Here is a 27,828-nt window from a genome sequence, read left to right on the forward strand (position 1 = left end):
AGTGGTGAACGTGTTTGAGGTCTACATGTTACCTGACATCAGGAAGCCGTCTGACTAACCTCCCTCCTCCGATCAGATGAGCTGATGAAAGCCAAAGGAAGACCCAGTTCAGCCATTAACCGAGACTCTCCATCCAAAAGCTCTTCCTCTTCCTCCTCCTCCTCCTCCTCCTCTTCAGACTCTGTGAAAGCACGTGCGTGTTAGTGTCCCTTCTGTCTGAACCCAGCCCAGACCCTGATCGTTCAGAACCGAGTAGGACTCGGTTGGATGGACAGTACCGAGAACCTGAGCGGGGTCCTGGGACAGCAGCCTGTTGTCAGACCGGTACAGATCTCTGTCCCTGTCAGACACACACAAACACAACCAATCACAACTCGACCTGCTTCTGCCCGGGTAAGACCTAGTGGAGGTCCAACCAGGTCCAGCACCCGAGGACAGGAGAAAGGTGGCCCATCATAAAGACCGGACTGGACTCAACAACAAAACCAGTAGTCTCTACCGGGGAACACGGATCTGAAAGAGGACGAGATAGTGAGGGCACACTGACTGGACGAAAGCTCTGGAGCAGCGGCAGAGAACCGTCAGCTGTCCGGGATCCGCCACGTCTCTCTCCCGTTCCGGGTCCCGGTCTAGCTTCCGAGTCCCTCGGTGGGCGAGGAGGATGTCCGCCAGCACTCTCACAACGCTCCTTTCCAGCATCATTTCGCTTACCTAAACACAGCTCACGTTGAGCGGTTCACACAACTTCCGGTAAAGTTCCGTAATCATCTTCTTCTCTGGTCTGCAGCAGCACAGACTTCCGGGTGCACCACGCCACCTGCAGGTCAGGTGAAACACAAGCTTCCTCCTCGTTATGTGCCCCGTTTAAATTGGAAGACTTCTGTCTGAGATTCGGTTTCCCTTTCTGGTTCAACCCGCCGAAAGTTTAGTCAATAACACAACCAATGGCCAACGTTTTTGGGAGCATTTTATAATAAAGTACTTCTCTGAAAAGGTTGTCCCTGAAAGGGAACTATAGTATTTCTGACTAATCTGGTTGTATTCATCTATGCTTTGTACGGTAAACGTGGGCAGGTTTTACTCTATATTCTGTGTAATACCACAGAGGCTGAGCAGAGATATGTTCCACTTGGAAGTAAATAGATGAAGACAGATCTGTAAATTGCATCCTTAAATAACATTTGATTTTTATGAATTCAGGCCTCAGCACGGCTTCATCATCAAGTAAAATATCAGCAGCATAGTGTCAGGTCAGGTCATATTTTAGTGGATCCCCATACAGCACCATCATCCTACTCTTTATACCTCAGTCATATTTGTTCTGTATTTTATTCTTTTGTACAGTTATAGTCAAACGTTCTCTCCACATCTTTATGCTCTAGAATGTACCAAAGATAGCACAAATGTGTCGAAGAATACTCATATAGATTTATACATTTCTCCCAAATATCACCACCATGTCTATACAATTAAAAAAGGTTACTGTACATAACAGTTATTGCAACTCAAACCGTAAATCTCATTTAAAAAGTGATGTTCATTTTGTGATGTTATTTATATAATCAAGTCACTCGACATAAATATCTCAGACAACACTATCAATGTGTAAAGAAAAGTAGTTGCATTTCGAGGGATGTAGGAACATGTTCAGTTCATCAGTCGTCGGCAAAACAAGTTCACAGGAGCAGGTCTGACAGCTGGATTTGGTCCAAAACTGGAAAAGTGTCTCTTTTGTTAAAGGTCTTTGTGTTTAGTATAGAACCTCTCTAACAAAGCTCTCCAGATGCTTCCTGGGATCTGTTGGTGTGTGTCGATCAGAGACTGGACAGCCTGCTGCACCTGCACAAAGTAAAAACAAACAATTTATGTCGTGTTTGTTTCTAAATCAAATACAAACATTTTTATATGACCCTCATATTGGTTTCAGTCCAGGTTCATCAACAACATTGACCACACGTTTATATTAATGACCACACATAAAACAGTAATGACGCAGAAACAGCTTTTCTCGAATTAGAAACATTTGTTGGCCGGGAACCGAACACAGGTCAAGCTATGGCTTTGAATGTAGCTATGCCAATGACCAAACCACTAACACTTAACAGTTTGATTCATAACTATTTTCCAGTTGCCCAAGATTTTGCACGTAACGCATCAGACATGGCAAGGATATCTGTTATCAGTCCATTATTTCAGTTTGCTGATGTTTTAGTTAGCTAGGCTAATGGTAGTGCTACGGATGTCACGGTTGGAGGTGAGTGAAAACACCTGACTCATTCTGTTTGAGTGCAGATGGGCGGAACCGGAGAGCAACGAGCCATCTGCTACTCATCAGCAGGCTTCTTAAGGAGCAGGGAGACGCACCTCAGCGCTGGATGATTACTCAATCTTGTTAGAGCTACCTGAGTGTCACGAGTCTTTTTATCTTTGACTATTGTCTCCCGAGCTTCGTTCCGAGTAACCTCACCCTGCTTCTCCCTCTCCTTCAGGTCTATCCTCCACTTTCAGAACCTGCCATAAGACACGGATCCACGCCTGTCTCCCGCTCCAGCCTCTTCTGACCAGCCAGCTCTCTGCCGCCTCCGCACCCTCCCCCCTCTCAGGACTCCGAGGATTTGCCCTGTCTCGCGCTCCTCCTGCCACTCACCAGCCAACCGGACCCTCCTCTCTCCTCTTCTCTCCTCCCTACCCAGAACGCTGGGCCCCAGGATTTTTGGACTATAAAGAACTGAGCTAAGCTCCAAATCGTCACCTACCTTTAACGGTGCTCCTTTAGTTAAGATAATAAATATTATCTGTTTTTTTCTAACCCATCCTCTTGACTCTGAAGTTGATTCTGTATGTCTTGGGTCAGACGGTTAACCCCAATCATGACAACGGAGGTAATGCTAGTTTTGTGTTTGCATTGAACTGAACTAATAAACACCATTATGTATCAGCCTCTGTCTGCATTAATGCTTTATAACCGAATTACACAAGAGGCTGAAAGTAATGGAGCTGAAAGTAAGGCTTTAGCGGTGGGGGCAGATGATTGACACCCATCAAAGTGTGCTACAAGCTAAGTGAGCTAAAACAGCGCTAACCAAAGCTAATGAAGGTTGGAGGTGCTTTTGGCCAGAAAACCGTGGTTGAGCAATTCTGCTACCCTCTGCCTTCTACAGTCACCTAAAGGATTATTAGGAACACCACACTAATACGGTGTCTGACGCCCTTTCGCCTTCAGAACTGCCTTAATTCTACATGGTGTTGATTCAACAAGGTGCTGAAAGTGTTCTTTAGAAATGTTGGCCCATATTGATAGGATAGCATCTTGCAGTTGATGGAGGTTTGTGGGATGCACATCCAGGGCACGAAGCTCCCGTTCCACCACATCCCAACGATGCTCTATCGGGTTGAGATCTGGCGACTGTGGAGGCCGTTGTAGTACAGTCAACTCATCGTCATGTTCAAGAAACCAATTTGAAATGATTGGAGCTTTATGACATGGTGCATTATCCTGCTGGAAGTAGCCATCAGAGGATGGGTACATGGTGGTCATGAAGAAACAATGCTCAGGTAGCCCGTGGCATTTAAACCATGCCCAATTGGCACTAGGGGGCCTAAAGTGTGCCAAGAAATCATCCCCCACACCATTACACCACCACCAGCCTGCACAGTGGTAACAAGGCATGATGGATCCATGTTCTCAATCTGTTTACGGCAAATTCTGACTCTACCATTGGAATGTCTCAACAGAAATCAAGACTCATCAGACCAGGCAACATTTTTCCAGTCTTCAACTGTCCAATTTTGGTGAGCTGGTGTAAATTGTAGCCCCTTTGTCCTGTTTGTAGTAGAGATGAGTGGTACTCAGTGGGGTCTTCTGCTGTTGTAGCCCATCCGCCTCAAGGTTGTGTGTGTTGTGGCTTCACAAATGCTTTACTGCATTCCTCGGTTGTAACGACTGGTTATTTCAGAGAAAGTTGCTCATCTATCAGCTTGAATCAGTCGGCCCATTCTCCTCTGACCTCTAGCATCAACAAGGCATTTTCGCCCACAGGACTGCCGCATACTGGATGTTTTTCCCTTTTCACACCATTCTTTGTAAACCCTAGAAATGGTTGTGTGTGAAAATCCCAGTAACTGTCATGTTCTGTGTCCCTTTGTTCGCCAGCCCCCTCCTGTTCCCACTCCAGGCTCTCCTCTTGTGTCCTCCTAGTCACTCCCTGGTTTTCCTAGTTGTCTTTAGATTAGTTCTCCTCACCCATCTGGTTGTTAGTGGTTTATTTTGCCCTCTGTCTTTTAGGTTTAGTTAGATCCATGTTTTATAGGTTAATGTTTATCTGCCCTCCTGCCAAGCTCTTTCCCTTCCCATTTAGTTAATTGGTTCCACCAGTTTCTCCTCAGCTCACACTCCTCACACCTGTCACCTGTTTCCCTGATTACCTCCCTCTTGTTTATAAGCCTGTGTTTGTTGGTTCATTGCATTCGTCAGCGTGTTCCTGTCCTCCTCATGTCTTATTGTGTTTATTCGCTTGGCAGACGCTTTTATCCAAAGCGACTTAAAATTTCTAACCTGTAGGGCATGTTGTGATCTGTGGGGGAAACCGGAGTACCCGGAGGAAACCCACGCATGCATGGGGAGAACACGCAACTCCACGCAGAAAGGCCGCAGCCGAGTTTTTAACCTGTGACCTTCGTGCTGCGAGGCAACAGTGCTAACCACTGCGCCACCATGCAGCCCCAGTCTTCCTGGTCCATTCCCACGAATGAGTTTTCTGTTTGTTTTCAGTAAGGTAGAGTTCGGTTCATTTTTAGTGCCCTTTTGGATTTTGGCACCTCATCCTTTAAAATATAAGATTTTTTTTTTACTTCTCCTGCCTTGAGTCGTTCTAGGTTCTGCATTTTGGTTTCCTCCTCCTCCATCCTGACCGTGACAGTAACTGAACAGACTGTGAAATACTTAGACCGGTCCGTCTGGCACCAACAACCATGCCATGCTGAAAGTTGCTTAAATCTCCTTTCTTTCCCATTCTGACATTCAGTTTGAAGTTCAGGAGATTGTTTTGACCAGGACAACACCCCTAAATGCATTGAAACAACTGCCATGTGATTGGTTGATTAGATAATTGTATTAAGGAGATGTTGAATAGGTGTTCCTAATAATCCTTTAGGTGAGTGCCCCTGGAGGGGGAAGGGACAAGCCGTTAGGCTTGGCAAGTGGAGTTTGCCACTTGATTCACACTCATGAACCTGCAATCCTCGAGTTATGAGGTGGGCACTTAACTTCTCCGCCACCATCACTGGCCAATGATTTACAGTGATATACAAGTAAAATCACAATCATGTTTTTCTAATGTATAACCTTAGCCCAAATGGCAAAAACGAAGTTCCATTGACAAAAATGTTCCTTAAGAGGCAAAAGGTTGATTTCTATCAACTTACCAAATAAAATTAAAGATGAATTGAAAAGGTAAATGACAGGGAAAAGAAATAAAACAAACAGACTAAAATAGAGAAAAGTTCCTTGATGACAAACTCACCCTTTCTGCTAGTTGTTCAGCACTTGTGTTAGGGTCATACGGAATGGGATCACCAAGGAAAGTTCGGAATTTTACAGGAAATCCTCCATAAACGGGAGCTATTGGCAGACGAAATCTTTCATACAACCAACGAAATAGTCCTGTCAAAGACAAACACAAATTCATACTGTGTTTTAGACAGGTCTCATGTTTCTATTGGAAACAGAATGCCTCTTCAGATCCTCCCCAGAAAGGCAGCAGCCGTCTGAACTAACTGGATCTCAGAGCTCCAGAGCCACCACCTCCGCAGGGATACTAAGGCCTGTCTCACACAGCAGATAAAAACATTCCAATTTTTGACTAGCTCCTCCTCTTCAGTCTAAAGGATGCACATGACTACAGTACTGGCTCTAAAGATAATCTTATCAGATAATCCTACCTTGTGTGGTGTTACTTCTTGTCATTATTTTTTTTTAATATAAGGAAGTTTTATCAACATATTTCAAACATTCAACGACAAACTTCCTGTTTGTAGCGTTAGGGTTGGGGTTATTATCAATTATCAGTTCGTATTATCAATTCAAAACCTACCATTCTCAGTCAGTACACCCCACTCTAGTTTCCTAAGGTTCCCTGTCAAGTTCAGTTTCACCAAGTTGCTACGCACCACACTCCTTACAACCAAAACTGGTATATCCAGGATAATTTATCACCACATTTTGAGCCTTTCACACTTTGAAAATTATGCAATAATCCCGCTGTGTGAACTGGGCTTAACAGGTTTAGTGTTCCTCTGAGGATTCTGTGGTTTGCTGAAGAAATATTAAAATATTTCATGGTTTAAAGGCTTTTATTGACAAAAATATTTAATTAAAAAATAACCGTGCTCAGCAGCCTTGTCAGTGTGCCTCAGGGCAGCTGTGGCTACATTGTAGCTCATCACCATCAGTGTGTGGATGTGTGTGTGAGTGGATGAATGATACACTCTAGTGTAAAGTGCTTTGGAGTCCCTCTAATTCAAAAAGGTGCTATGAAAGGGCAGGTTATTTATCATTTACGATTAAAACAAGGTCAAATCTCAGTTAAATGAGAAGACCCGATGACAGTCATCCATCCATCCATCTTTCTCTGCTAATGTGGGGCCGAGGCACAGGGGCAGCAGCCAAAGCAGAGAGGCCCCGACTGCCCTCACCCCAGTCACTCAAGCCAGCTCCTCCTGGGGAATCCTTAGAAGTCCCCAGGCCAGAAACACAGTCCCTCCAGCGTGTCCTGGGTCTTCTTCTCTGTCTCGTCCTGGTTGGACGTGCCTGAAACACTTCACCAGGGAGGTGTTCAGGAGGCATACTAAGCAGATGCCCGGGCCGCCATAACTAGCTCCTTTTGATGTGCAGAAGCAGTGGATCTACTCTAAGCCCCTTGGCTCGAGAATATGGTATTGGATTAGGAGGTGCCAATTCTCATTTGCCTGATTCTTACTTCACACAGAATAATCCAGCAAATGTAGGACCAAATCATCTCATATCAAAGGACCTGGTACCCCACACTCCTGAAGTGCTCCTCACAGGACACCCAGAGAGACACAGTCAAGGTCCACAAAGCACTTGTTGACTGGCTGTGCAGACTCCCATGTGCCAACTAAGAACCTGCTGAGGTTGTACAGCTGGTTCAGTTTTCCAAGACGAAAACCAAATTGTTCCTCCTAAATTCAAGGTACAACTATTCAGCAGACCCTCCTCTCAAGGACCTCTGAATGGATCTCAGCAGAAGGGCTTAGGAGTGTGATCACCCTGTAATTGGAATACACTCTGTGGTCCCCATTTTTAAATAGGACCACCATTCCAGACTACCAATCCAGGGGAACTGCACCTAACGTCCACGCAATATTGCAGATCCACGTCAACCAACACAGCCCCACAAGATCCAGAGCCTTAAGAAACTCTGTGCAAATCTCATCCACCTCTAGGGCACTGAGAAGCTTTATGACTACCTCGGTGATCTCAACACCAGAGACACAGAGAGCCCAACCCAAAGTCCTGAGATTCTGCTTCCTCTTTGGAAGATGCGTCACTGGAATGAAGAGGTCTTTGAGATACGCTGCCCATCGACTCACAATGTCGAAGTCAGCAGCAAATTATCCCCTCTTAGTGCACTGCTCCCCTCTCCCAATATGCCGGATGGTGAGTAGAATCACCTTCTTCAAGGCTTCACCAAACTCCTTCCATGTCTGGGTTTTACCCTCAGAGATCACTTGAGCAGCATTCTGCTTTAACTCCTGGTACCTATCAGCTGCTTCCAGTGTCCCACAGAAAAAAATACACACAATAGGACTCCTTCTTAAGTAAATAAGTAAGATTCATTAATACCAGACTTTTCACAAATAGAGATACACCACAAAGCCCTGTACAACAAAGGTAAACTCAGGACAGCACATTGTAAACAAGGTAGAGAAAAAATAAAAATGTATCAAATCAGCTTGACCGCATACCTCACTGCCAGTGTCCACTAGTGGGTTTATCACCATGATGGGCACCAACTACCCTGCGACCACAGCTTCGGTCAGTCGCCTCTAAAATGGATGTAGAGACTATGACCCACTCGGACTCAATGACCCCCATCTCCCCCCCGAGCATGTTCAATGCTCTACCGGGGGTGGGACTTTATGCTTCTTCTGACAGAAAGCTCCACCAGACAACCCCAACAGATCCTAACAGTCACAATATGTTTTGTACCTGCCAGGTCTGACCAGCATCCTCCTTCACCAATCAGAGCCAACTCACAGGTAGTGGTCAGTTGACAGCTCTGCCCATTTCTCCATCTGGTGTCCATGAAATGAATCCGCAGATCAGATGAGAAAACAACAAAGTCAATCACTGAGGTGCAGCCCAAGGTATCCTGGTGCAAAGAGCACATATAGACACCCTTACATTTGAACATGATGTATATTACGAGCAATATTTAGCAAGCACAGAAGTCCACTAACAAAACACCAATCAAGTTCAGATTGGGGGGGATTCCTCCCGACCACACCTCTCCAGGTCTCACTGTCACTGCCCACATAAGTGTTAAAGTCCCCCCAGCAGAACACAGGAGTAACCAAAAGGAGCACTCTCCAGCTACTTCAGCCCAGCCCAGGGCAGCTGTGGCTGTTGTAGCTCATCCCCACCAGTGTGTGAATGTGTGTGTGAATGGGTGGATGACTGATTGTGCTGTGAAGCGACTTGGGGGGGTTGTAGGGGGCTTGGTTTATGCTTGACGCATTCACTTTCCGCTTGGTGATGCGGCTCGCGGATGGAACGCGCTTCACAACTTGCAGCGTTTATTGTTCATGTGGCTCGTCTCTGCGGTGAGCCAATATTCTCCCAAACTGTAGGGGGCAGCATGGAGCTCTACTGCATGCATCCAACACTACACCATAGTAGAAGTAAAAATTACTGTTTACAACATGGCATTCCAGCATTTTTAACAGCGTTCTCGTCTTTTCCGACAGTGCGAGCTATTTCTCTCCAAGAATTATTAACAACATGTTGATCACGGTGATCTCTGAGAGCTGAAGCATACAAATGTCTGTATTAACGAACCTCTGCCATACTAGTTCTTGACAGTCCCCCATGTCTTTCCATGTCCGACCATCCGCGTGGTTAGAAAATTTCCTAGGTGCGCGGTGCGGAAAGTTTGGGCTGTGCGGAGGCGCGGTGGAGGGGCGTGGTTGTTAAAATGACGCAACTTTTCCGCGCGGAGCCGTGCGAACATCGCGGACGCGTCAAGCATAAACCAAGAGGTGCTGTACAAATACAGGCCATTTACCATAAGCAGGTAATGTTCAGAATTTCTAAATCCCCCAAGTCCCTCCCTTGCCTCTACAAAACCAATCATTTCTGCGAGTCTAGAGCATTGATGAATAGATTTGTGTATGAACAAGAGGGAGCAGTCAATCAACAAGAATACGTCCCAGTCTCCACAGTGCTACAGCTTAGCACACCAACCTAACTTGAAAGTGGGGAAGGGTAACGAAAAGCGAATAATTACTTTTTGTTGGAGCTATTTTCATTGGGTTTTCAGGCTCTTCTCCTGTGGAACCAGCTTCAGGAAGCAGACACTCCTGTAGGGTTGGCTCAGAAGACTGATGTTTGGTTTTCCAGGTCTAAAACACCGGGAACGTTATTTTTGACCCCAGTGTGCTTTTGTGTTTCTAAACACTCCAGCAGTAAGTCTCCAGTAAAGTAGGTGGTGGAACTGAACACAACATTAACGCAGTCAGTTGCTTTTCTTAGCTGGAATCCTTCTTTATTACCTGGACTGTCTTTTATAGGAATATAAAATAGTGAATGTATTGAGTTCAATTAGAAACTGTATTGTAATAGGACTACATACAAACTTTAAGAAGCTTGATGTGATCACAACAGTCGATGATAATAAAACTCAAACCTCCGTATTTTCCTTTGATGATCAATATTTACCCATTTCATTTATTTTTTCTGATATGCGTGCGTGCGTGTGTGTGTGTGCGTGCATGCGTGTGTGTGTGTGTGTGTCTGCTCTGTCTTCTCGATCCCCAGTGAGTCGTGGAGGATGGCTGCTTATACTGAGCCAGGATTCTCTGGAGGTTTCTTCCTGTTAAAAGGGAGTTTTCCTCTCCACTGTCGCTAAATGCTTGCTTGGTATGAGGATTGCTGTATAGTCCCTGACGCTAGTCAGTGACTTGATGCAATTTGCTGGGTTCCTTATATAGGAAACATTATTTCTGATTGGCTTAATGAACTGACCTGAATTGGAATGTTTATTATGTGAAGTGCCTTGAGACGACTCTTGTCGTGATTTGGCGCTATATAAATAAACTTGAATTGAATTGAATTGAATATGCTTGCTAACTCAAGATTATTGTGTTTAATTTAAAAAATCTAAAATTCTTCATATAACATTTCATCTGAGTGGTGGAAAACCTTTTTGCAGTACGCTCAACATTATAACACACAAAATGTGTTTCTTGATAAACACTTCTGAACTTAAATGAACACAAAGAATAGCTGAGAAAATATATCAGGTATCAACAAAGTGCAACTTTGACGAGTTTAAACTTTAAAATCATACATTCACAACAATCATGAAACTTGATTGCAAAAATTGCTTTAAAACTCATGCAATTTAACGTAAAATTTCCTCAAAAAACCTGAAAAAGATTAAACAAATTAGCCAAAGCAGACCTCTAAAGGCCATGAAGAAGAGATGCAACACATTTTCCGCACTTACTTAATGTTCCGAGGGATCTGAATCCTTCTCTTAGATTCTGAGTGAACATTGGGATTACTGGCTGAAACAGAAAGAACATCAGAAGAGATGACTTTGATCACCAGATTTTAAATGTGAATTCTTTGTGATAGGGTTGGGTTTGACCTTAGAGCCGACTGTCATCATAAGCTTGCTGAAGAACCATCAAACAAGACCACTTTTTGGGATGGAATCAGGGTCCGAATTTAAATTTTTTACTCACCGGCCAAGCATATTTTTTACCGGCCAAAATTCTAAATGATTTAGATCTACCTAAAGCATGTAATTCTATATTATGTTGATTCCAAACAGAGTGACAAAATAATTCAAACGTCAATTAATAAGGAAAACAACTCTTTTGTCATTTTTACTATTTATTTATTTTTAGAGATGTTTTTATGAACTCTTTCATTGAAATCTAGTCAGACTCCTTGTTTTCTCTGTCCATGAAGTCTGGCCTCCTGCTTCTGACACCGTCTTTGTGCCAAAGCATTACAGCCTCATTTGGGTCATAGTCCTTGATCTCTGGAGAACACAGCTGCGCCATGAGAATATCTGAAAGTGTGTCAGGGCTAGGGTTGTCACGGTAACCGGTGTAGCGGTAAACCCCGGTAAAAAAGTTGACAATAATAATATCCATCTTGTTTAAAAAAAAATTATCTCGGTGGATTACCGTGGCTGCGGTGTAGGCGCGGTGACCCTTACCAGCCACCGTATCATCTGGAAGTTGCCGGCGGCACATGCGCACTTTGTTGTTTACGACCAAAACTTTCTTTAAGCTAAAGCTGAAATAATGGCCAGAGGAGGAGACGGCAGCACTCGGCAAATTTATTATCCCTCAAAGAAGACAAAGTCGGAAGTATGGGCATTTTTTGGATATTTGAAGAATGCCGAGGGCCAGTTGTCTCTGAAACGCAGCAACGCTACATGGCCATCATAATGTAGCCATTGTCTCACGACTCCGCCGTCTCCAGTTCGCCACTTTTCACAAAATCTTCTGGTTGCCACTGGTCCTGGTGGTTTTTCTTCCAGTTCGACGAGTTTTCTTTTGGAAGGCTGGCTGACTCCAGTTAAAAACCACCATATTTCACCGCTAGTTTTAACACGAAGCTAACTGCTAACTTGATAAACTGATTGAATGGGATAGGTGGAAATGACGTTGGATGCGGCGTTCACGTTTCGCGTAAGTTGCATGCAGGCGGGAGGAGTATCAGAAATCCGTGGAAGATGACTGATAAACATAACTAATTTGGTGCAAACATTTACTCGTCAGGTGGCAGGTAGAGCTCAAAAATTTGCTCGCCAAATGGAGCAATTTACTCGCATTTGGCGAGTGGCGAGTGTTAATTTCGGACCCTGGATGGAATATAAAGACTATTATAGGAAAACAAGCATGAGGTACCAGGTCCTTTGATACGGGCTGTTAGGTCCCTGTATGACCGGTGTCAGAGCTTGGTCCCCATTGCCGGCGGTAAGTCAGGCTCATTTCTGGTGAGAGTTGGACTCCGCCAAGGCTGCTTTGTCACTGATTCTGTTTATAACTTATATGGACAGGATTTTGGTGCAGCAAAGTTGTTGAGGGGATCTATTTTGGTGGCCTAAGGATCAGGTTTCTGCTTTTTGCAGATGATGTGGTCCTGTTGGCTCCATCAGAATGCAATCTCCATCTTTCACTGGAGCGGTTTGCAGCCGAGTGTGAAGCAGCTGGGATGAGAATCAGCTCCTCTAAATCTGAGACCATGGTTTTGAGTCGGAAAAGGGTAGAATGCCTTCTCCGGGTCAGGGATGAGGTCCTGCATAAATGACGCCACCAACGTTCTGTTTGGGTGTTTAGACTTTTGGATGGACCAATTTCTGTCTGAGGGTGTTGTTGGGTTTAAAGTTTACCAGGATGTTGTGTTTGGAGAAGACTCTTCTAAGTTTCTTTGAGACTCCTGCCACATTTGGGATGATGGCGCCTTTGTGCCTGTTGTCCTTTTCATTGCTGGTTGCTGCTTTGGAAGCTTTTCCAGACTTCTTTGAAGATTTCACAAAGGCCCAGTTAGGGTATCTGCAATTTTGGAGAGCTTTCTTGATGTGTTTTTCTTCCTTTTGTTTTCCTTCAGTCTTTGTAGGAATGTTCTCGGCCCGATGGTGTAAAGCCCTGATGACTGACATTTTGTGCTCCAGTGGGTGATATGAGTCGAAATGTAAATACTGGTCTGTGTGAGATGGTTTCCTGTAGACATCAATGCATTGAATGCCTCTATACAGGAAAAACGATCAACTGTGACTTTGTTTTTACCTGTTTGTACCCAAGCCAAAGACCAGAACCAAACAGCATTACTAACTAGTAATTTATACAAATAAATATAATTTAAATGGACTCAAACATGTTGGTGCTTAAGAACCAGATAATTAGGAGACTTTTAAAATAAAAAGTGGCTTCTAATACTTAAAAAATTGGAATAACGCACCACTTGAGAGTCAATGGCAACCTGTGCAAAACCTTTGCGTTTGCCCCACAGAAGAGGGTAGGTCTCATCGCTAAAAAGAGCCTCCCGCACTCCGCCAGGAGAGATCCCCAGCAGGTGACCGTTCTTCAGAGCACGCACACACTCCTCTTGAGGACCATGTATCACACTGAACACCTCCAGCAGCGGTTTGAAACCTAGAAGAAAATCAGCATCTGCTTTAGTTACTAAAATACTGCTTAACAAAACTGTTTTCATTCATGACCAACGTTCTTAAGGCATGCTTTCCCGGGGGAATTTAAAAAAGACTAACTTTCTTCTGGACCATGCAATAAACATTGAAGCAGAAATAGAAAATTTATTAAGCCTATTTTTGCCACCTTCATAGAAAATTTGTTTGCAAAACTTCATCCCTACTGGAGATTTCACAGTCAGTGAAACTGATTCAAATATTACTCACAGGCAGAGAGGCAGATGAGGGGCGGGACTAACCAGCTCAAAAATAACCAATCAGAAAAAAGGCAGAAATGCAGACTGTACTGCACGACGTTGTAGTTTTTTTTTTTTTTTTTTTTTTTTTTTTACTTAGACGTAGATTGGTCCCGCGTGGCCGCTACTGCCTATGGGCGCTGACAAGCGCTGGCGCCGCGATCTTGGATCGGTCTACTAGTAAAGACGTTCTCTGTTACTTCCTGGACGCTAAACAAAAACAGCCTTCGCCACCATGAGTCGAGATGGGTGAGTCCATAAATGTTAAGTGACAGTGTGACATAGATCTGTCAGGCTTTTCTAATCCTAGAGTTTCACCGTCTATTTTCTATCAGAAGCTGATGCAGGAGGTAGGTGTAGGAGACTATTTTCATGTTCAGAACATGAAAAACTCAGTGATTGATTATCAGAAATAATAACTAAAAACTGATTTTTCAGTGTTCCACACCTTTAATTGTATTTGCCTAAAATCTATTTTGGAGTTTCTGTAAAAAGACAAAAAGTTTTAACTGTTCGGGGTTAGCACTGAAGGATGGAGACACCTTAATGAATTAAGATGATAAATTCCTGCTAGTGCAGTTGTTATTATGAATGTTACTTATAATTTCTACTTGTTCATCTTTACAAATGTCATGAGTGAGAACATTATTTGGACAAGGATCAATTATATTATTGCTATGTAGAACAGGAATTACAGAGAGGTGTTGTTGATTAAATGTCAAAATGGCTTGCCGTACATCATGTTGTAGACAGATACAGGTAAACGTAGAACAACACAATATGAACGTTGTTCACTGGATTGTTCTAATATTAATGTTAAATCTATTCAGTCACTAACGTAATCTGACTATATGGTGTGAAGTATGTTATGTGGAATGTGTTAAACTGAATTTGTCTATGCTTAGTGGATGCCAGTTTGGTTTGGGCCAGCTTTAAAGGAGACATAACATGCTTTTAAGTTATTCCTTTTTACATCTAAATCCTTCAGTTGGGGTCTAAATACAGTGGAACTGCAGTTCTTTGGTCTGATTTCCTCATTATTGTTGCTCTACAGACCCTCATCTACCCCTGTTCTGAGGAGAGTCTTGAGAACGAGCCGTTTTGGGTACTGTCTCTTTAAACTGGAGGAGGAGCTGTAAACTCCGCCCCCCTCCATAGTGCAGACCTGTTCTCTCCTCCCCCAGCCGGACTTTGTAGTTCTATAGAGAAATCATTATTTAGCATAGCAGATTTAGCATAGCATATTAGCATTTTTAAAACATGTGGGGAGGGTAGTTCATCAAGCTGTTTCAAGGCTGCTAACTCTCTCATGCATTTGTCTGTAGTCACTCACACACACCCGTCACTGCCGACGGAGGGACCAGCTAGCAGGCACGTGCGCGCGCACGCGCACACACACACACACACAAGGAATGCTGCTTGCTTATTTATTTCTATAAAAAATGTTTTAAAAAATGATACAGCTCATTAAAACACCATTAAAAGAATACATTTTATTAAGATCTCTATCTATATATATACATACATATAATTATAAATAATTTTATAAGTAGTCTTATTTTATATTGGGTGTCTTAATGGCTGAAAATGGATAAAAAGCAGTTACATTTTAATTTAAAGATTTGAGATTCGAGTCAAAAATAAAGAACATTCCTCCAAATGTTCTTTAATGTGATCATTATAATTCTAATGCTTACAACTTTGTTTTTATTGTCTGCAATGCGTAGCCTATATCTTTATTAAATATGTGTTTAGCTGTAAAGTGGTAATTCTCTCTAATGTGTACAGAGAGGTGGACATCAGTGCTGCAGTGAAATTCCCAGGATCAGTCTGCTTTGCTAACAAATATAGTTAAATCTGACCTGCATTCTAAATAAATACCGTTAGGTGGAAACATCAGTAGGCATTGAGTTATTGATACAATCCCTAACAGCCAGAATGGAAGAAGAGCATGCTGGGTCATCCTGGACCTGAGCCTGTTCTGTGTATTTACCTACAGGATGCAATAAATGTCTACAAGGCTGAGTTTGGACCATTACATCTAAAAGAAAACATACAATCAGTGATTTTTTTAATTGTTTACATTAATATACAAATTTTTGTAAGTATTAACCTCACAGCAAATAAGTAGAACAATATAATAAACAGGCTTTAGTAGTTAAACAGGCGTTGTGCACACAGGTGCTTTGTGTCTCGGTGCTGGTGGTGTCTAGGTCTCAGAGTTCCTGCCCTCCTGCCGTCTTCTGTTGTCCTCAGGATACGGATTGATGTTTCCTGATGATGAGGGAGGGGCAGTATGTGGGCTTCAAACTGGTCCTGGATAACAGTGGGAGACCTCTGTTGTCTCTGAGACCAGAGGGTTGGTGAGATGCAGATCTTCTCTACCTCATCTAGAAACGGAGTTGGTTCAGGGAAAACTTTTCCAAAGACCAGTTCCATGATGTCATCGCCATATTCTGCAATGATAGACAATAACTTTAATGACATATTTTGTTTACAAGCAGCTTTAGGAAAGTTGTTTCTTTAGCTTTCATGTTTATAGTCACGTTTGTGTTTGTTCACAAGTTCACTTTGCTGCAGTGACTTCATATTCTTACAAATGTAATAAAATAGTGACACTAAAATTATACAAATGATTCCTTATGAAAGGAAGCTCATTAGAGAGCAGCGCAGACAGACTTACTACATGCTGCAGCTGTTTTTACAGGCCAGCTGCTGCTGAATTTGGGGAAAGTTATTCTGCACACATCCAGATCAGATGGTCGATTACAGAAAATAATGTAATTCAATAATTTCTAAACAGATTAAACAAGTAAAACGTCAAATAAATCACTCTGCTGTCATCAGACGGAGTGATTCAGGGGGTGAGGTGTTCTTAATGATGAGAAGGCTGAGGTGTGTCATCACTCACTTTGGTCTGGTCCAGCTACCATCTCTTTACTGGTGGGTCTCCTTCCTCAGTAGGTGATGTGAAATGCCAACATCTGAACGTTCTGTGTTCCTTAGAGGAGAAGAAAAGTAACATTAGCAAGCTGGCTAAATTATTTTTTACTAGCATCTGGGAGAAGCAGATCTTCACTTACCTAAACATCAGACCAGTTTGTCCCAGCTGAGCTCATCAGGGCTTTAGTCTGACAGCCTGTCAGTGAAACACGGCTCCAGTCTTCTGGATGTTGACTCTAAAAAGCAAAGGAGCATTTTTACTTTTGTTTTACAGCCGATTTTATCAGCTTTCCGACGCTCACGCTCATACAGACGGTGAGCTTTGCTGCGTCTGACTGATAAAGTTAGTTTTTATATCTGCAGTGAGACAAAAAACTAACCTCACTCCACTCAGAGATTGTTCTTTAAAACTATTAAATCCACTGTGTTGACGCACTTTAATGACTTTGTCACGCTGCATTTTAGCTGATATGGGACTTTATTTACTGGATGCTAAGATTACATCACACTCACGTAGAATAACACACAGGCTCTCTGCTGTTACAATCAGTGGGAGGTTATCATCTGGTGTAAAAGAAGGCGTTGATCAGAAATCACGTTTTATTCCACGAAAATCAGCCAAATCCACATTGATCTGGGTGCTAACTTTACTAGCATACTGTGCTAGCGATAGCAAGCCGGATGCTAACGCTTTAGTGCTGCTAATGCCCGTAAATCTAAAGTAAAGTTTGTCGACATTTTAGAGTGATATGAAGCTTACCGCTCTGCTGCTGTGTCCCGGTGCTGCCACATTCAGATGCAAATGACTCCTTTTAGATAGATGAAGCCCTCAGTACTTACTAGCCTGGGAGACACGAACGAACGAACCACGCGCGCACACACACACACACACACACACACACACACACACACACACACACACACACACACACACACACAAACACACTACTTTTTCTTCTGTGTTTTTTTAGCAGTAGTGTCATCAGCTCCTGGGTTTAAATACTGCCACACCACCCTTCCTTAAAACGAGGAACAGTTTTGAGCTGTGTGTGGCTAAAATAACCAGACATTCTGCATTTTTCCAATAGGACTACAAAAAATCTTAGCGAGAAGAAAAAATGGCGGATTGGCTCTGTGTTTAGCCGAGGGCCATTACCATATTTGGTAGTTATCCTGACTAAATTAATTACTGACGTAATGGATAATGTAAAAACTGAACGGGTGGACAAATATGCCCAAAACTTAATTATTAAATATCTAAATAGCAACTCCAGTGAATAATATAAGCCTTTTTGCTCACTTAGACACTTAAAATGTGAAACACACTGTGTTAATGGATAAAAAAGTGGGTTTTTCATGTTATGTCTCCTTTAATAATCTGCTCCAATCATCCTCTGTGTAGCTACAACCCGAGTCGGCCTCCCACCTCATTTTGTTTGAGGGTCTTGCATAAGCTGGTAAATTATCAATCACTGTTTTATAAACAGCAGATATTAATCCTTTAGATCCTTTCCACTTTGGATCAAAAAGGTACTTTCTAGTAGGGTTTCCTCAGGTCTATGTGGGAAGTGATCTTTGGTTTGACTCTTAATCCAACTCCTAATCTGTAGATATTTGAAGAAGTTATGCCACTCAATATTATATAGTACTGACATTTGGTCAAAACTTAAAAAGCTATTGTTGGTGTAGAGATTGTCAACAGTATTGATACCCTTCCTTGTCCACTCTTGTAATATCCCGTCCGCTAAGCCTGTTGGAATGTTGGGGTTCATGACCAGTGTTGGGCAAGTTACTTCAAAACTGTAATGCATTATTTATTACTTGTTACCCTCATTTTAAAGTAATTCATTACATTACAATATTACTGATTTTAAAATGTAAGGCATTACACTACTTTTGCATTACTTTAAGTTACTTTCACCAACACAACTTCAGTATGAATCTGGTAATCTGACGCTCAGTGAGCTCATGACATAAATGTGGAAAGTGATGTGGTGTCTGAGCTAGGATTGCTGTTAAAAACAGTCAGATATAATAACAGTGCTTTAAAATGATTGTTTATTAAATAAAAGCAACAACAATCTGTACTCTCAGCACGCTGCCATCTTACATTAACTGAGCAGGGAGTGAGGTGGTGGGGGCTCCAAGCCTATATTTGCCTTGGTCCCCAAATGCCTTGATACGGCCCTGGATGTGGCACTGACTTCTGTGGTGATCTGATTCTATCACATGTGTAAATATTAAATGCTTATATACTATTGCTTTTCACTGGTAAAAATGTGTATTGGGGATAAATCTACCTACTTTTTTCTTTTTTTCTTGATTTTATTTGAATAATTTCCAGCCCTTTCTCTCTCTAACCTTCCTGCATGCTGCATGTTTTCTCCGTCTTCCAGAAAAAACTGTTTCCTAGACTTCCTACTTTCTAACGATCAGCCAGAGGGATCTTCACATGCGCGGCGCTCCAGCAGTAATGAGTTGAAATCACCGGGGCACAGATTATGAACTCAGCTGAGGCAAAGCACGTCAGAAAAGCACAAAATACCAGAGAATATGCGCTGATATGAACGATCGCAAGTGAATTATTTTGTTTTAGTGGAGCGATTTTGTGAATGTTACTGCGGCCGCGTGCAGGACGCAGCTGAGCCGTTACTGCGGCGTCCTCTCTGCCCGCAAAGCTGAGTCCATAAATGACGTAATATATGCAGATACTGGATCTTTCTTCGGGTTTCCCGCAATTTGAATTTTTAAGGAACACATCTTGATTCTGGGTTTAAAAATGCATTGTAATTACCGCGTTACTGACAATTGTACCGAGTAAATATTACCATTTTCTTTCCCTGTAATGCCTTACATTACCACATTACAGCAAAAACCAATGCATTACAGTAATTAATTACTTTTGTACCGCATTACTCCCAACACTGTTCATGAGTGGTGAATTCACCAATAGTTTGGTATTCTGTCCTACTAACAAGTGTAACTGTCGCCAGGCTTCAAATGTGGCAGAAATAATTGGGTTTAGCGTGATTGATTTTAGTCTCTCCTTAGAACCCAAAAAAGGTACTACTCTTAGTTTACCCTGTGATTCATGCTGCTCGACTGGCATCCACCTCACCTCGTCTGTCCCACAATGAGACCACACCCATAATGCTCGAAGCTGAGCAGCCAAATAATATAGTCTAAAATTTGGGAGGTTCAAGCCTCCCTAGCTGTACGGCGTTTGTAATTTCACAAGTTTAACCCTAGGTGTTTTCTTGTTCCACAGGAATGTGGTAAGCAACTCATCCAAATCCTTAAAAATAAAGGAACCTTTAGAGGTATACAGCGAAATAGATAAATAAATTTGGGTGACAAATTCATTTTGATTGTGATAATCCTACCTATCAATGATAAAGGAAGATTCACCCATCTGTTCAACTCCAATTTGGATTTAGCAATAAGTGAAGCGTAATTTTCTTCAAAAGTCTCATCATAAGACCTGCAGATATTAATCCTCAAGTATTTGAACCCTTTTGTGCACCATTTAAATGGTACTGGTAGCATACTAATACACTGACTTGTCAAGTTAATCGGAAAGGCTTCACTCTTGGAATAACTAATTTTATAACTTGATACTTCACTATATTTCTTGAGGTTAGCTATTAGTGAGGGGAATGAGGTGGAAGTTCGGGATATGAACACTAATAGGTCGTCCGCATAAAGGGCAAGTTTATGTTCCATCAAGCCAATTTTAATACCAATGATAGACGTTTCCGAGCGCAGGGCGATGGTCAGGGATTCGATTGCAATCGAGAAGAGCGCAGGTGAGGACGGGCACCGCTGGCGCCATCCACGTGTTAAGGAGAAGACATCCGACAGAATTCGTTAGAATTTGTGACCTAGGGGCATGGAACAAGGTTTTGACAGTCCGAAGAAAGTTTTCCCCAAAATTCATGGCCCTCATTGTCTGAAAAAGAAATCTCGGTTCTATCCTGTCGAACGCCTTCTCTGCATCTATGGATACAACCGCCACAGCGTCATCATGTTTTTGTGCATATTCTATAATGCGAAGCAGATGCCGGACATTATCTGCTCTGTTACGGTTGCCAGTATGGCCAGTGAAGAGCAGGAGCCAGGATCGTCCAGCTCTAGTGAATGAGCCCGACACCGCCCCTCCTCCTCCTCTCTCCCGGGCTGCTGAGGAGCACAGCTGAGCTAAATCTTCCTGATGAGCAAACACCTGCATAAAAGGGCCGTGCCTTCAGCAGTCTGGGAGGCGGCAGTGCAGGGGTTCTGCTGTCCTCCTGGGTTTTGTTTGGTTTTGACCCCTTTTTGGTTGCATTCGTTTGGATTCGTTGGAGTTTTAAACTGTGGTAGTTTTTAACTCTTGGTGATACGTTTTTAAATGGTTAACTGTATTTGGTGCAATTTGACTGACTTTGGTTTTTAAACACCTTCGTGTGGTAAAGCTTTTAAAATAAGCTTTTACCAGGTGTTTTAATCAGTAAATTGTTTGGGGCTTTTTATCAACTTTGGGATTTTAAAACACCTTCTGCTCGGTTAAACTTTTAATATAAGTTTTAACCAGGTGTTTTATAGTTGATAATTTGGCTGTGTAATGTTAACCTTTTTAGAGAGATCTGTTTGCTTGTGTTTTTAATACCTTTTTGTTACAAATAAACCCATTTTAAACTCCTCCACCAGTTCTTACGTTACCCCCATCCTTCACATTCTTACAACACCTGTCGGGGACATAACATGCTCCCTGTCGATTTTTTTTTAAATAAAACCGGTTTGGTCTGCGTTACTAATTTTTGGCACGATTTTCTCCAACCGTGAAGCAATATTTTTAAATACAATTTTATAGTCAGTGTTACGGCCGCCGCCGTTTGGGAGCCCCAGTGTGCTGAAATTCCATTCAGTTTAATGACCGACGCAGCAGCAGCGCAGCACCACGGACAGCTACTCCTTGGGATGCTGTCCTCACTCCAGCACCATGGACAGCGCCATAGCAGCATTCACGCCAGCTGGAACTTTTCATCTCATCAGCTGGCTCTTTAAAAGCGGCCAGCTGGAGATCATCAGGGGAGAGAAATGTTTGTAGTTGCAGAGGCAACGTGTGTTCTCTCCCCGTTGGTGGTTACCTGAGATTTTGTGGTGTAAACCAGTTTGTCTACTTCTTAAGAAGTGACTTTTGAACATTTAGAGTGTTTGGGATTATTTGAGTTAACTGGTAAATCTTTGGTTTTTGGTGTGTCTGCTAGACCACCTTGTGGATAAATTACCAGGTGGGGTTTTCCCCTTTTGAAGTCTCAGTTTCCTGAGCTATATTTTTGGTGTTTTGGCAACTTTAGTTAATTTAGTATTTGGTTTGTCTTTTAGACAAACCTTGTTTAATTACTTGGTGGGATTTTTTTGCCTCTTTTGAGTTTCAATTCCTTTTTAAATAAAGGAGATTAATTAGAGCGGTTGGTCCTTTGGACCTTTTTAGTTAATTATATAGACGTTTCGTTGGTAACTACTAGGAAAGGGTTTTTTGGCCCTTCTTTTGGTTCTTTTTTTTTGGTAATAAACTCTTTGAAAACACAAGGACACTTTGAGTTTGGTTTTGCTTGGTCAAGCCTTTTTCTCCCCAACGAGGGTCACTTTTTGTTATACTGGTCCCTCTTATGTTTATTCCCCTCTCCTCCCTAGCTGAGCCCACAGAGGGGTGTAACAGTCAGCATTAAGAAGGCTTAGGGGTCTATAGTTGTTGCACATTCGTGGGTCCTTTCCGGGTTTAGGAAGTAGTGTGATAGTTGCTAGTTCTAATGATTCGGGAAGCCGTTCTTTTTGAAATGCTTCTTTGATCATGTTTGTTATACGTGTTAATATTTTTTGGAGAAGGTTTAAATATATTCAACTGGATACCCGTCAGGTCCCGGGGCCTTATTATTTTGTAAGGACATCATCACCCTGCTAACTTCCTCCTCTGATATCTCAGCATCAAGTACTTTTTGTCTGCTTCAGTTAGTGTGGGATGAGATAACTTATTCAGAAAGCCTTCAATTTCAACATCCGATATCCGTTCTGAGTTATATAATGTTTCATAATATTTTTTAAATTCAGAGTTTATATCTATTGAACAGTCTACATATTGCTCATCATCAATTTTAATGCTTTTAATGAATTTATTTGCATCTTCTCGTTTTAGTTGCCAGGCGAGTAACCTACTAGTTTTGTTACCTGACTCATAGTAATGATATTTGGTTCTCGCCATGGCAGCCTCAGCTTTACCAGTACAAAGGTTATCATACAAAGTTTCCTTTAGTTTTAATGTACTGAGAGTCTTAGATTCTTTTGTTTGCACATGTTGAGTTTCTAATCTTTTTATTTCATTTTCTAGTTGTGATCATTTTTCCCTTCTCTGTCTATTGTTGCTTGATAAATATGAGATGATGTGCCTTTAGGGCCTCCCAGATGATAGTGTGAGAGGCGGTATTTAGGTTAGTGTCCAAATATAAATCCAGCTTGTCACTCATAAAAGTTATGAAGTCAGGATCATTTAGGAGATGTGTTTTAAATCTCCGTCTGTGGGAGACACGACTAGCCTGTGGGATCCATTACTAGAGCATTGTGATCTGACAGGGATGCAGGTAGGTAAAAGCAGGTCTTTACTTGGGGTAATAATGTTTGTGAGGCTAGAAACATGTCGATTCGGGAATATGAACTGTGGACATTAGAGTAGAAGGAGAATTCCTGCTAATGTCTTTTATTATTTGTGGTGTTGGAGACGTCTTCATGTTGGGTTACCTGCAGCATTTCACACCGGGGTTAATAGTCAAACCGGTTAATCCTTGCAACCCTAGATCTAGCATTTCTCCTTCAACTTTGTCTCTGCCTGTCCTGACTCCAGACTGGCCACTGCTGCAGTGCCACACTCTTGGTCTGCAGATAATGCCTCCTTTTGGTGCATTTTTCAAAGAGGAAGTGTGGGTGGAGTAAGACTCTGATGGGGGGTGACTTGTTCTTTAAAAACTTTTTAAATCTTGACGCCTCTCTCCATAGCAGCTTCAGACCCATCTCTAAACTTCCGTTCATCTCCAAGATCTTGGAAAAGGTTGTGGCTAAACAACTCACAGCTGCTCTTTATGAACATAACATCTATGATAGCTTCCAGTCAGGTTTTCGTAGAGCTCATTCTACTGAAACGGCTCTTCTTAAGGTCTCTAATGACCTTCTGACTCACAGTGATGCAGGGGACTGTTCTGTTCTGGTCCTGCTGGACCTGACTGCAGCCTTTGGCACTGTTGATCAGCAACTAGTACTGGGTAGGCTGAAACACTGGGTAGGCCTATTAGGAACTGCACTGGAGTGGCTTTCCTCTTTTCTCTCTGAGTGTTTATTCTCTGAAGCTGCAAGTTTCAGTCCTTCTCCACCTTCCTCGTCCATGGTGTCCCACAAGTTTCTGTGTTGGGGCAACTGTTGTTCCTTCTTTATCTGCTCCCTCTCCAGCACATTCAGAGTTTTCTTTTAAATAATCTCCTCCCATCTTTGTGCAGATGACATGTAACTGCCCATCCCCTTTAAGCTCCATTAGTTTAATATAAATCTTTAACTTGTATGTTGTATCCAATCCTAACTAAAGTACTGACCCGTTTCAGAAATGAAACCTGTCCTCAGTAAATGGATACACAGGATGTTAAGATTGCTGTAATTAACCTCTATTTAAGAAACAATCCTCCATCAAGATTATCTTATAAATTAGAGCAATATCTAATCCTAATCATCTTCTTTTTCTTTATTTAACACAGTGAAGTAATTAGATATTATTTTACCTTTGGCTGACATGTTTCTGCCGGAACATCCACCTTGGTCAGAGCCGCCAGCTGTTCGTGGCGTCACATCTGTTTACGTGCGGGCGGCAAAGGACGATGTCGCCCTCTACTGCCCACATCCTTCACGCTGCTAACATCGTCCCATGTGTGATCCAACACGACAATAAACGGATGTGACGCCACGAACAGCTGGCGGCTCTGACCAAGGCGGAAGTTCCGGCAGAAACATGCCAGCCGAAGGTAAAGAAACATCTAATTACTTCACTGTGTTAAATAAGAAAAAAGAAGATAATTATGAATCAACACACAGAATGAACATACAGAAGAATATCTAATCTTCCATTCTCATCTTAAGTCCTTGAGAAGCTAGTGGCTAATAAGATATGCGAGGATCAAAACAGTAATGATCTGTGTGAGGAGTATCAAGTTCTGACTGGGGGGGCATTCCTCCCAACCACACCCCTCCAGGTCTCACTGTCAATGCCCACATGAGTGTTGAAGTCCCACAGCAGAGCAAGGGAGTAACCAAAAGGAGCACTCTCCAGCAACTCCTTCAAGAAGCCCAGAAATGGTGCATAGGTACAAACGAGTCAGGAGGTTAGTGGACGTCAAAAATGACATTCTCATGGCCTCAGATAAAGATCTTGTGTCAGTTCTGATCTTCTTAGATCTAAGTGCTGATTTTGACACAGTTGATCACAAAATTGTCTTAGGAAGGCTTGAGGAGTCATCCTAACCAGATGCCGAACTACCTCAACTGGCTCTTCTCAAAGTTGGGGAGCAGCGGATCTACTCCGAGCCCCTCCCGGAGGACCGGAATTCTCACCCTATCTCTAAAGCCGGGCGTACACTGTGCGACTTTTTCACTTTTTTGAGCCGATTTTCCAGTCGTGCGAGAAGCCACGACATCGGGGCGAGTTTAGCGCCGAGCGGTCGTGTAGTGTACAGGGGGTTACGAGAGGCGATTAACACCACGTGACCAGCCGCCGATCAGCAGTCGTGAGCTCGCAGGGACTTCTGGTGTGTTTAATATTTCGCTCGTCCCTCGTGAGGGTATCGCACTGTTGAAGCGGCGCTGCGAGCAGCTGCGAGCAGCTACGATCCAAAAAGTATCAGAACCGCTCACGGCGCATGCGCGCGCGATCCTGCATCAACGCCGGCCGGTCGCTCGCTATTTCCCTATTAACAGACGCTGTTCGTTTTTGTTTCTACACGTTTTTTTACTCACAAAGATTGTCAAGAAAGCGTGTTTGTCGTGTTCATGTCAAATAAACTGATCACAAAACACAGATTTACTTTCTTTATTTCGTTTTCCTCATCCAACCCCCATAAATCCCTGTGTGTCCTCCTGCAGCACTCCCGAAGGACAACAGGCAAGACAAAAAAGTCTGACGTGTTGAGTAAAAACTGCTATTTTTAGCACATTTTTAGGGCCGACGTGTTGCTACCAGACGTACAGTGTGAGCAGTCAGGTCGCATCCGAGAACTGGGTTGTGCAGTGTGAGCGCATGACTCGTGAGATCTGCTCTGCGAGGAAGTCGTACAGTTTGAGCTGAAGCTGAACGCTGCGAGTGAAAAAGTCGCACAGTGTCCGCCCGGCTTAAGGGAGAGCCCAGCCGCCCTGCGGAGAAAACTAATTTCAGCCGCTTGTATCAATGATCTCGTTCTTTCAGCCACTACCCAAAGCTCTTGACCCCAGGTGAGAGTTCGTAGATCGACCTTTGAATGGAGAACTTCGCTTTCTGGCTCAGCTCTCTCACAAACAAAAGCATGTAAATGTGTGTGTGTGTGTGTGTGTGTGTGTGTACCAGGGATCTTGAAGAGGAAGTGGTCGGCTACAGAGTGGCAGGTTCTTCCTTTCTGAATAATAACGGAGGCCAGGAAGTAGTAGTAGTCAATGGGAATGGCTCCATGATAGTACACTATCAGAGCTGGTCCTTCATCAGGGATCTTCTCCATGCCGTGAATCTCATAGCCTGGTACACAAGACACAGTACAAAGACCATCAATTACAGCAGCACATGCAATGTCTAAATATCCAATTGGAATCATTTCCTTTATTACATCATAAATAACCATCATCTGAACTGCTTTATCATCACTAGGGTCACGGGCAGCTGGTGAGGGGCACCGGGTGAGGGGCAGGGGGACACACTGAACACCACAGGGACACAGAGTCAAACAACTAGTTGCACACTCACTCACACCTAGGGACAAGTTAGAGTCTCCAATAACCCGACATGCATGGTTTTGGTCTGTGGGAGGAAGCTGGATTCCCCAGAGAACACCCACACATTCATGGGGAGAACACGGAAAGGCACGAAGAGTCACTATGGAAAGCCGTGGTGGAAAGGTGCGCTCAAACATGAGAAAACATCCCCGCAAAAAGAATAAGTGCAAAGGCCAGTGTAAAGTTTAGGGAACAGCTTTCTGTGAGTTTTGTCAGCACACGACTGGCAGGTGGATGAACGCTTACCGATGGAGCGAGCTAGCAAAACTGACGCCTGTTAGCTCTAGAAATGTACTGGCTGTATATTTATATTGATACAAACGTCACTGGGTCTTGTAACAGAATGAAATGACTGTTTCCACCACAAGTCATTTCCCCCTCTCCTCTGACACAGAACTAGTCTGCATGAGATATGGCCTCAAGGTCTCATGCATTTGCTATAAACTGCTTTCTTTCCAGCTCAAGAGAAGAATGAAGAATGGACTCTCTCCTTTTAATAAATCAAAGAACTCTATTTTTAATAAGCTAATCAAACAAAGTGTTAGTCAATAATACGATGTGACCAATCTGTGAAATCAAAATATTAATTACTTTATTATAATCCTATAGAATATGATAAGTAATATGACTTTAAATGTTTCCACTAGGACTGATCTCACGTAGCGTTAAGAGACGACACATTGCTTTACTGATCCAATCAGAATCTGCCAGATCTGACGGAGGCGTGGTTTTGGTGGTGTTTGGTAAGTCTGTCATCTTTTCATTCGACCATAAACCAAAACATCCGAAGTATAAAACTATGCCCACGTCATCTTTAACGCCAGTTCACAGCGTTCTAGAGAACTTGTCGGAGTGACCAATCCGTAACTTTCCTCTTCAGCTAAAGAACCAACGACAAGCTGGATAAAATCTGTTGCTGTTCCAACTGCTGCAGCGGTTCCTTTCAGAATAAAAACTGAACCATCACGACCCAGTTTTGGGTCTCGCTAGATGCCAACAAAATAGTCGTGACCCGGAAGTATCTCAAGACTGGTGGTCGGCTGCCGCGGCTGCTTCTACAGGCTTCGGCTCCATAAAGGTCAAGCTGGACCTTTACACCTGCTGATCTAGACGGGGACTTCCGCTAAGGGTACGTAGACCGACTGAAT

At 42.9% G+C, this 27,828-nt stretch overlaps 2 protein-coding genes across 6 annotated transcripts in view; both read right to left on the reverse strand.

Annotated features, from left to right (window-relative positions):
* tgs1 (trimethylguanosine synthase 1) overlaps positions 1-1,077 on the reverse strand; it is a 33,599-nt gene extending 32,522 nt beyond the window's left edge. For 3 of the 5 annotated variants that reach the window (XM_070541756.1, XM_070541757.1, XM_070541755.1), the window contains exons 1-3: positions 500-1,077; positions 279-340; positions 60-181 (exon numbers count right to left, since the gene is read on the reverse strand). In XM_070541756.1, coding sequence (XP_070397857.1) covers positions 60-181; positions 279-340; positions 500-702 — 387 coding nt within the window. In that variant the 5' untranslated portion in view covers positions 703-1,077. The remainder of the gene's footprint in view (positions 1-59; positions 182-278; positions 341-499) is intronic. The other 2 variants (XM_070541759.1, XM_070541758.1) reach the window with 2 other exon arrangements.
* A 233-nt stretch (positions 1,078-1,310) lies between these two features.
* tmem68 (transmembrane protein 68) overlaps positions 1,311-27,828 on the reverse strand; it is a 33,764-nt gene continuing 7,246 nt past the window's right edge. The window contains exons 5-9 of the mRNA XM_054747576.2: positions 26,259-26,426; positions 13,223-13,416; positions 10,749-10,809; positions 5,523-5,662; positions 1,311-1,839 (exon numbers count right to left, since the gene is read on the reverse strand). Of these exons, the coding sequence (XP_054603551.1) occupies positions 1,735-1,839; positions 5,523-5,662; positions 10,749-10,809; positions 13,223-13,416; positions 26,259-26,426 (668 nt within the window). The 3' untranslated portion in view covers positions 1,311-1,734. The remainder of the gene's footprint in view (positions 1,840-5,522; positions 5,663-10,748; positions 10,810-13,222; positions 13,417-26,258; positions 26,427-27,828) is intronic.

The sequence above is a fragment of the Nothobranchius furzeri genome, chromosome 11 (genome assembly GCF_043380555.1).
Source record: "Nothobranchius furzeri strain GRZ-AD chromosome 11, NfurGRZ-RIMD1, whole genome shotgun sequence".
Lineage (NCBI taxonomy): Eukaryota > Metazoa > Chordata > Actinopteri > Cyprinodontiformes > Nothobranchiidae > Nothobranchius > Nothobranchius furzeri.